At 40.7% G+C, this 10,712-nt stretch overlaps 1 protein-coding gene across 1 annotated transcript; it reads right to left on the minus strand.

The window, feature by feature from the left end:
• Positions 1-387: 387 nt before the first annotated feature.
• Positions 388-10,277, minus strand: eno1a (enolase 1a, (alpha)). The gene is made up of 12 exons (XM_034695942.1): positions 10,150-10,277; positions 7,878-7,972; positions 5,618-5,713; positions 5,096-5,154; positions 4,648-4,717; positions 3,080-3,213; positions 2,721-2,943; positions 2,099-2,296; positions 1,452-1,653; positions 1,259-1,367; positions 1,073-1,131; positions 388-898 (listed from the first exon to the last, which is right to left on the minus strand). Exons 2-12 carry the CDS (start codon positions 7,960-7,962, stop codon positions 835-837), a joined length of 1,299 nt encoding a protein of 432 aa, XP_034551833.1. The 5' UTR covers positions 7,963-7,972; positions 10,150-10,277; the 3' UTR covers positions 388-834.
• Between the last annotated feature and the right edge of the window lie 435 nt (positions 10,278-10,712).

Consider the following 10,712-nt stretch of genomic DNA (forward strand, 5'->3'; position numbering starts at 1 on the left):
CCTTGGCAGGGCTCCATACAAAAAAGAGCTTGCATACAGCCCCCGGATCCTTTTACCCAAAGGGCAGACAAAAATGGCGTTTAAGAGCTCTGGGGTCGTGTTTCCACCTCTCAGTGACTCTCAGTTTACATCACACCCTTCACACACACAGAAGCAGAGCCTTTTATTGAAAGTACTCTCACTAAATCTGGAAGAGAGATGTCAACTCTCCATAATTTGTGATTATAATCAGGTAGATTTGTTAAATTCTCTCCTTGTGTGCCTGTTCATAATGTCAATATTTAAGTTTTGCAATTTAAAGGCAGTTTATATATTTAAAAGACTAGATGAGAAAACACCAATGGTTTTATTGAGCACCTGAACATGTGAATACAAAGAAATCACAAAATATTTCAAACTATATTGTTTATTTCATATTCCTGCCAACGCTTACAGCAATACAAGACCTTGTCATATGCGACACATTGCACATACAGTACTGTTACCTCTGCTCAAGACAGAGCCGTACTAAAGTTACAGTAGCTCAAATACTCAAGAAGTCACTACAACTCACAAGAAGCTAAACAAAAACCTCCCACACAGTTACACAGACACAAACAGAAGGACCAACACTATTGAAGAGCGAAAGCAGAGTTTGAGGGTGAGCTGAACTGTGGTTTCACTATCATGTACTGTAGCTCCTCCACGCCACAGACCACAGACTTGGACCTTGGATTTCTTCGATTCTCTCTTGATCTTCTCTCCGGACAGGGCAGGCGATCTAGCGTGGCATTTATATGTGGGGATATTTTTTATGAGCAATGAACACACAGAGGCCCAAGAAGGAGGACCAGCTCAGATGGGGTGCCTGAAGTTCTGGCCAGCAAAGCGGGCCTTGTCACCGAGCTCCTCTTCAATCCTGGAATAGAGGGATGAAGTCTGTGTTAAAACTGACAGGTGTATACCTGAAGAGAGTCTATTATATCATGAATCTATAGAGCAAATAGTAAACATAAGTGTTGGAAAAAGTTTGTTTAAAATGTTTTATTTAGCTATTAAAAGTGCATATAGTTTGTTTTCGGGCTGGACTCACCTGAGCAGCTGGTTGTACTTGGCCAAACGCTCAGATCGGCAAGGTGCACCTGTCTTGATCTGAAAAGGAATGCAATGACATATAAAAATCCAATCTGTAATACCAAAGCTACACCAAACACTTTATTCATCAGCTTATCAAACATGCAAATGAATGAATGAAGGTCCTTGTGAGGTCAAGTTTTACCTGTCCAGTGCAGAGACCAACCACCAGGTCAGCAATAAAGGTGTCCTCTGTCTCTCCAGAGCGATGGCTGACCATCACACCCCAGCCATTGCTTTGTGCCATCTTGCAGCTAAAAGAAAAAAACACGTGTTTTACACTCATTTGATCTAACCTTCAGGATTATGTTCATAATGCTCTGCCGGGGAACACTCACGCATCCAGGGACTCTGTGACGGAGCCAATCTGGTTGACTTTAAGCAGCAGGCAGTTGCAGGACTTTTCTGCCACACCCTTGGCGATGCGTTTGGGGTTGGTCACTGTGAGGTCGTCGCCAACAACCTGGATACTGGTGCTGGCTGTAAATTTGGCCCAAGCTTCCCAGTCATCCTGGTCAAAGGGATCCTCGATGGACACCACTGTGAGGATATAAGGACAAGAGATGAAGGAGACAGAAATGTTATATGTTGACAATCTAAAACAGCATAGTTAAGAAGCCAATAGTTAACTTTTATGTTATTAGCTACAGAAACCTTATATCCACTGTAATGAAATTTTTTGGCCACTTGGGGGCAGCAGAATTGTCTTCTGAATGTTGACAGTGATGCTCTGTGGTTTGTTATAACATTTTACTCTCATTTTAACAATTTAATCTGCTTGCGATTTTTGTGAGATTACATACCTGGAAAGGACTCTGGTGCTGTTAATTCCATCTGTCCTTTCTGCTTTGCATTGCCAAGACATGCTTAATTCATCCCTATATAATCTTGTAAACTTTGCATGTTCAGGGTCACTGAGCACAGAGTTTTGAGCTAGAATCAACAGGGTATATGTAAAAATAAATAAATAATAAAAAACACTCACCGGGGTAATCTTTAACAAAGCCCCTGTAGAGGTCAGCCAGCTTGTCAGGTGAGATGTAGCGGCTGGGGTCATCAGGAGATTTGAAGTCCAGGTCATACTTGCCAGCCTTGTAGAACTCAGAGGCAGCCACATCCATGCCAATAACAATCTTATCAGTGTAGCCGGCTTTGGCGATGGCATTCTTCAGCAGCTCCAGAGCTGAGACAAACGAAACATACTTCAGTCAAAATGTGTTTATTCAATTAAACATTCACTTGGAATAAATAAGTCTCTGCAGAAGACTTTTACACCACCAGGGCATTTGTCATATCAGCACACCGACCTGACACTGGAGTCAGAGGCGGGCAGTTAGTGCACTTGAGACCTTAATTTAGAAACTCTGTGTCAGTCCAAGAGGGACATGATAAGTGAAGCACTTCCCTGGAAGGTATGAGTATGTATTGCTTTCAAGACACACAGCAACACTGTCCTGTGATCCTAAATAAAAACTAACCACTTAACAGTGTACTAAATATATATATAATATATTTAGATAAATAACAAGTCATGTATTCATGTTTCCCAGTTCAAAGGCCTGCAGACAGTTTTCATGGTTGTGTTATGATACCATGTTCCCTCTCACCTTCCTTGTTCTCAAGGATGTTGGGAGCGAAGCCTCCCTCATCTCCTACATTGGTGGCATCCTTGCCATACTTCTCCTTAATGACATTCTTCAGGTTGTGGTAGACCTCTGCGCCAATACGCATGGCCTCCTTGAAGCTGCTGGCTCCCACTGGCAGGATCATGAACTCCTGCATGGCCAGCTTGTTGCCTGCATGGGAGCCGCCGTTGATGACGTTGAAAGCCTGAAGGAAAGCTTAGAGTGTCAGTTTTCAGCCTGATTGAATTACAGCAGAAAAGAATGAGTCTTTGGATCAAACATTAATGGTACATGTCTGTGAGGATTATTGGAGTAAAGAGTCTATATGTCATCATGCTCACAGGGACAGGGAGGATGACTTCAGGGTTGCCAGCCAGATCAGCGATGTGACGGTAGAGAGGAACGCCCTTCTCTGCAGCACCAGCCTTGCACACAGCCAGGGAGACGCCCAGGATAGCATTAGCACCAAACTTAGCTGAGGGAGGGAAGAGATCACTTTTTAATTTTTTATTTACATGTATGAAATTAACATATTAACATTCATTCTTCCAAGACATCATAAAGAAATATGCTTGTCTGCGGATATCTAAAGCCTTTACTCAATCTCTTCATGGCTAATTAAAAATCAATAATGCATGACTTTGAAACGATATGCTTCTCTCCGTTGCAATAACACAATGTGTGTGTCTATTGATGTATGGGTTCATTAAATCATTTTGTAAAGTAGTTACTTTACATGTTACAGGTCCAAGTTTTATCAATGTCTGTTCATTCACCCCCTCATTAACTCTATCACTTTGAAAGAGATACTCAGTAATATGAACCAACTGTGCAAAGTGGTTGAGCCCCACTGCAAATTTCTTCTTATATATAAAATGTGAGGCAATGCATTGTCAAAGTGTTAGCTGAAAGAAGTGAACTCATCACATTAATGTGGAGATCATCAAAAGTACTATCATAAAAAGTTCTGTTCACTGTACTTACACTAGCCATACAACACTGTATGCTAATAAAGCTACATTTTGAACCTACTACATGCTAAGCTCACAAATCTTTGCAATGATTTTGATTAGGGATGTACGCAATTAATCGATTATTGATTAATTGATTGTTAAGACATTACTCGAAACACGCATTTTTGTTTTCAATTTTCCGTCACGTGGAACGAACATCATGTGGTCTCATACTACACTCATCAATCAGGGAGGTGTTTTAAGTTTAAAGCATGTTTCGAAGTGAATCAGCTGTTAAAGGTGTTGCACACAGAGAAGCTCAGCTGGTGGCTGAGGCTGTGCGTCAGGTCTCCGCTTTTTAAAGAGGATCAATATGCAACTGCTGCCAACAAAGGTTGATAACTTTAAACAGAACATTTCCCACCTTTAGATGCAAAGCCAACAGACTGTTGGGAATTGTTAGTACCCCATGTTTGCCGACCAGCAACATCAGAGCCGTCTGGGCTTTTCTGCAGCTGGACTGATTATGACCCAGTTGCACTCCCGGCTGAAACCTGACCGAATACACGTTTATTTTTCTGAATAAGAACGAGTAGGTAGAAAACTGGACTCTGTGAGTCTGAAGTACTTTTCTGTTAGTATTACGAGCCTTAACATTATAAGACTATGTCTGCAGAGAATATTTTTATGAGCCTGATCGATGATAATCAGTGATAAACATGTACCCGTATTCAATACCGTCAGTTACATGCATTTTGTTGCTGTGGAAAATATGATTTAGGTGGAAAAAACGTATTTTGCATTGTTTTTGACGTAAGAATATAGTTTTTAAATTGATTAATCGATAATTGATTGTTAACATTTTCAAAAATCGATCACGGAAAATACTAAAAATGTACATCCCTAATTTTGATACCAAAAGGGACTGAGCAGTTTCAGTACATGAAGCATCTTACACTTGTTTTCTGTGCCATCCATGTCGAGCATCAGCTTGTCCACCTTAGCCTGGTCCAGCACATTCACATCCTGAATGATCAAAACAAGACAATTTAACCTGTAAGTTCTGATGAAAATGATTACCAAGGGTTAAAATAATTTAGTAGTTAGGAAGAGCACACTCCATTAGTGTCTGTTATCACAACATCTCATAATAGGTATTCCTGATTAATTATTTTATGTGCGCTAAAGTTCAGTAAGAAACCACAAACTCATCATGTAAGTTTTATGTTATGTCTTACCATTTGTTCTTAAATGACAGTTAGTCATTGGGAGACAGTGCCGTTGAAAAAATAATAAAATTTGGTCTACTAATTTTCCATTTGATTTGCAAAGTATGTAAACTATCTATTCAATGAACTGATGAATTGATTTCTGTAATATTGGGCAAACAATAAACGGTCCTACCTTGTTAACCAGTGCAGGTGCAATTGTTGTATTGATATGATTTACAGCTTTTGAGACACCTGCAAGGGACAAGCAGACCATGACTGATGCAGACAGAGGAAAACCATGCAGAGCAGGTGAGACAGATGAACACAGAGCACCTTATCTAAACTTCCAGGATGTGTTAAAAGTGAAATGGTAAATATTTATTCCTTTTTATTTTAGATCTGTGAACATCTGTTAGAGCCTGCAGAGGTTAGTTTTCAAAGGCAAACCCATTCTGCATGCTGCAGTGCACATCAATCTCTAAAATCCTGTTATATCACACTTTATTTACCTGGTTACACAATGCAGGGGCCAAGAAATCATTAATATATTTAACTGCTCTTTTCACCCCTAACAAGAGGAAGAAAGATGGAGAAATTGGAAATGAAGATGGAGAGAAGAAGGCAGACTACAGTATGTATAGAAGTGTTGAAATAACATAAAAGAAAGCAATAAAAGAGAGGGAGTTCAAAGGAGGAATCAATTCAAATGCTGTACCTTTGCCCATGTAGCGTGTTTTGTCATTGTCACGGAGCTCAAGAGCCTCATAGATGCCAGTGGAGGCACCGCTGGGCACTGCAGCTCTGAAAAGACCTTGGAGACAGAGAGGACAGTTTGCAAATGTCATTTTCAAAAGTGCTGTGTCATGTCCAGGAAGAAGGCAGCAGATAAGCCCTCATTACAACTATTTTATGAACAACCTTAAATTGTGTGAGAACTGTTTAATGTATGTAACTGAGAAACTGTAGACACAAGTGTGGAAAGTGCAAAGAATACTCTAGGCACTGCTCGATAGTAAAAGAGAAATATTCAATAAAAAGCCAAGGGGGTTTCATGTACTGTACACTTTCTGTACAGAGAGAGAAATCACGCATGTGTGTTGCATGTAATCATGGCTGTGTTGCAGATGGCTGTGATGTAACAGGGGAAGACAGGTTGCCAACTGAGCATGTGCAGTGTATCTTTGCAAGGATGCCAAGCCACACCCATGCAGAAGGGGCTGGCCATTATGGAGTCGCACAATCCGAGGATGAAAAAATTAGGATGAGCCAAAAATCTATTCATTGTGCTCAGTGGAGCGGCAGGACTTGGGTAAGTCTGAGGGGATTTAGGGCTCAGGACAGATGCTGACTAGGCCGTGAGTCCAGACCAAACAAATCATCTGCTTGAAGACAGATTGTGGCTGCTGCTCAAGAATGCTTGCACCCATCCATAAGGATATTGAAAAGGATGTTGTGCTCTTACATATTAAAAAAAACCCATTTATCCAACAGAGAGCAGTTAACCCTTCAAACATGGTACTTAATAGTTTTTCAGACAGACATAATTCATTATCAAACATACCAGTACATAGAATTGAACACATTTCTGTTCTGTCAGTGAGCTCTTTCAAATCCCTTCTTCAAACGTACTTTTATCGCAGAGCCTTCCCAGATTTTTATCTGACTTTTATTTGACTTTATTTTATTTTAACCGTCTTAAGAAGTGTATTTTAAAATTATCTTATTCCTTTAGAGTTCTTTATGGGGAATTGTATGTCTTTCAAAATCTGTTTTATTTCTTTATCTTGAAGTGTGTTTTTATGATCTGCCCGGTTTATTTTACAAATACAATCATTATTATTATTGTTATTTAGTGCTCCTCGTTCACAGGATTAAGCAGCATCAGTAAGTGAAACTACATCCTTCCACCAAGAGAAAGATTTATAGTGTGCCACTGACTGAAAGGCAATCTGGTTACATAACATATTACACTCACTATGACAGACGTGCTCCGATTGTAGCACACTCTCATTGGTCTGTGCTGTCGATGATGCCACTGCAGGCCTGGCTGACTTAAGAAGCGATTGTGTCACCGACAAATACAAGTGCAGTCTACAGTAAACAGGAGCAGAACGCAACCATCTAAAAGTGCTGAAAGAGGAGCTGCAGAAGAGAGAAGTCCAGCCAGTGTACGAGGCAGTGAAGCCTGTTTCACTCTCTTCCATGTCAGTGGTTATTCAGGCTGCTTCATTAACATTCTCAGGACATTTCATTGGGTTGAGCTGGTCCTTTGTTTGTGCTCGCACCACAGAGCAGCTTGCCTAAAAGCTTCAATCAGGGTTGAGCCATTAGCTGATTGAATAAATCAATTTGAATTTTTAGCAGACGTGTCAGACATTACAGAGTTTTGATGGTTATGCTCACCAGTGCCTATTTACTGAAATATTTCTGATTCTGATATAATCTGATATAATCTAGCAGTTAACTAGGTGAGGTAACAATGCTGTGATTCCATTTACCCGACAGCTCTTCTTGTACGGAGTATCGAGGTTTAGATTCGAGTCAAAGGTTTGCTAGAAATACTTGCTGTATGAGGTATCTGTGGACCCAAACAGGAACCATTACAGTAACTGAGTGCTGTATGTCAGTGTGACATTACAGGAGCTATTTTCACACACCCACCATCTGATCTGATCTACTCTGAGTATGGAGCTAGCAGCAGAGCAGGGCAGCCACACTGGCTTGACAGTCTTAAGCCCCGATTTCACTCGTTTTCACTGGCTTACTGACGAGACAACACACACAAAATGAGGAAACCTTTTGATATGATGTTCCTGCAGCAACACTTTACAGTAACACTCTCATGAAGGTTCATTTTAAACAAAAGACATGTTCATGTTATCTACTAAACAATTTGTATAGGCTGGCTCAATAAACGTGCAATCCTAAAAAACTGCAGTAGATTAGATGAATTTACAAATATAGCCATACAGTACCTTTCTTGGTATACAGGTCAACTTCCACAGTGGGGTTGCCACGGGAGTCAAAAATCTCACGAGCGTGGATCTTCAGGATGGACATGGTTCTGGATCTGCGGATGAAACAATCAGGAAGAGATGTCAGTAAAGTGCTGTTCTATAAGCCAAGCAGATGCCGAACACCCTGCACTGGTACTTACTGGAGAATAGTTCTGAATGAGAACAGTGACTAGGCAAAAAAAACAATGTTCAATGACTGGCAGATTTTTAAAAGTAGTCTACTTGATAACTTTACTTTTGAGATGGAGCAAGAAAAAGAGCATCTATTAAGTTTTCTTATCATGTACAACAAGTACTAACTGTGCACAAGACCTGGACCAAGTGATGCAGGCTGGCCAGGACCCCGTAGATATTGGTCCTGGAAAGGGCGTGGCTTATGCAGCAAAAAAACACTCCGCATGATCGTTCAGTGTGCTGAATGTTCAGATTACAAAACAGTGTTACAAAAGGGTTGCCAAACCCAAACAATGAGGTAAGGAAAGAACTTTGATAAGAGTGAAAACTCACTCCAGCTTACAATAGGTGACTTGGCAGAACACATGTTGGATTCCCTTTTGTCTACGTTACACTGAACTGATATGAGTTCAGGCCTGAGTCGTGGTCTATCTCGTGGAGCCTTCATTATCGCTCTGAATTCCAGAAGTGGAGGTCACACAGAGTTTTGAGCCAGACAAAGCGGCCATGACCGCCGGCTGCATGATTGATTCTCATTTGTTTTATCTAACTTGCTCTGGATCTATGTTCTAACCCACTTCACTAACAATCTGAATGCATGAGTGGACTTTTAGTTCACTCAAACTGCAGGCGGACAACGGAAGAATGAATGGAAAATCCTATGGCAAGAGAGAGGAAGCAAAATCACGCAAAAATACACATAGACGCTAAACTAGACTGAATGGATATATTTAGTTTATAGGGGCTGGATAATGAACCCCAATACTATTTTATACAGCTTGTTCAAGTTGATCAAACATCACACTTGTCCTGATTTGAAGTCAAACTATCAACTTTAGGCTTCTAGAAGAGGAAAAAGTAGAGGCAGCTTCAACATAAGAGTTGTTAATGGAATAAATCAGTGATACTACAGAAAAATATCTTTTTGAGCTGAACAGAGCAACCAAAAGAGGCCATAGAAGGCACAAATTGTTACTGAAACTTAAAGTTTTCAACCTTTTCTAAATAGGTTCCAGGGATAATATATTTCATACATAGATTAAGTCCATTTTTAAGCCATATGCCAAAACTCACCTACTTCAGCAATAATAACAACAAGGATCACTTTTGTTTGTGTACTAAATATGTTGGGGGTGTGGGTGTGTTGATAATAAACATACATTGCTGCTTGGACCGTTTGAAGCTTGAGTGCTGGAGGTTAGCTGGCAGCACAAAATGGCACCCACAGATAAATAAATAATTACCAATTGATACCTGATACATGTGTAGGCATTACCCCCTGCCAGCCGACTTTGGGTCTGCCAGCATATAATATCATTGAGTTAATAATTAGTTTGATACAAATTCAACAAGATAATAACTTAAAAACTGCAGTACTACAGTCCAAGGATGCTTAATGGTGGATGTTTAACAGTGAGATGATTTCCTGGAGGTATTTTAGTAGATAATGACTGATCATCACAAACAGGACACATTATACCTGGTCATATCTCAGCTACACAACCTACAGTAATTTTCCTACTACCAGTGGACACACCCCCCACGTCTGCTGCAAGCAACTGGTGCTTCTTCATTGTCTGAGTCTGACTTAACCAGCATCACATCCTGCAGGCCCATACATTTCAACAAAATGACACTTATATTGGTTCTTTAACAACTGGGAAAGGCTGTTGGATGTCAGGCTTGCAACATGACGCCCCTTTTCCCCACACACCCTGCAGTCCTAAATGGAGTGACATCTCGCCAGCTGACGGCCTGGTTTAAAAATAGACGGTGGGCTACAAACTACTCCATCCAACAAGAGGCACAGAGGCACAAAGTTATGAATTAACAGGTATTTAAAACAGGTGACACCCACAGGAAGATTCTAATATAACACAAGGACAATACTTTGAGGTTATCGTCGAGGATGTGGAACACAATGTACACATTTATTAAACAGAAAAATAATTTATATTAACACAAATTATATAAGAATACGCGCATCAAAATTAAACAGCTGTCGCCCTGCTCAAGCTTTGCATTTAAAAGGAAGAAATAATGGTGACAAAGTTACCTTTTCCGCCTAACTGTGTGCAAGGAACGGTGCTGTCTCTCTCGTGCGGGCAGGCAGAGAAGGCGCTCGTGACGTTTCGGGCTCAATGATAAGTGGACGGAATCAGGAAGAGGCGGCTAACGGAGCAACGCCATTGGCTGGGACGGACTCACGAGGCAGAGTAGTGCGAGGAGAGAAGCACGTTCACCGTCCGGAGTCAGACAGACTTTCACATGTCGTGAGGGGTTAATGAAAGAGGATGCGGATTTTTATAACCTTTGTAAAAGCCATTGAAAAACACAGTTTATTTATATATATATATGCTACTAATACTTTTGGACGTTTAAGGAAAACCAGGGAAAACTCGTTTCTCTTTTCGAGTGAAGATGTACAATAAGGGCAGAATGCGGAAAGGTGACGCATTGTGAGTACGTGCAGTACGGGGAGGCAGGCAGGGATTTCCGATGCAGTGGTTTGTCGTTGGTCACATGCCCCTCATAGTCACGTTTTTTTCGGCACTGACTTTGATTCACATCACGAATTTATACATATAAATATAAAGAAGCATTAGGTGCACGTCGTCA

This window comes from Notolabrus celidotus, chromosome 11 (genome assembly GCF_009762535.1).
Source record: "Notolabrus celidotus isolate fNotCel1 chromosome 11, fNotCel1.pri, whole genome shotgun sequence".
Classification (NCBI taxonomy): domain Eukaryota; kingdom Metazoa; phylum Chordata; class Actinopteri; order Labriformes; family Labridae; genus Notolabrus; species Notolabrus celidotus.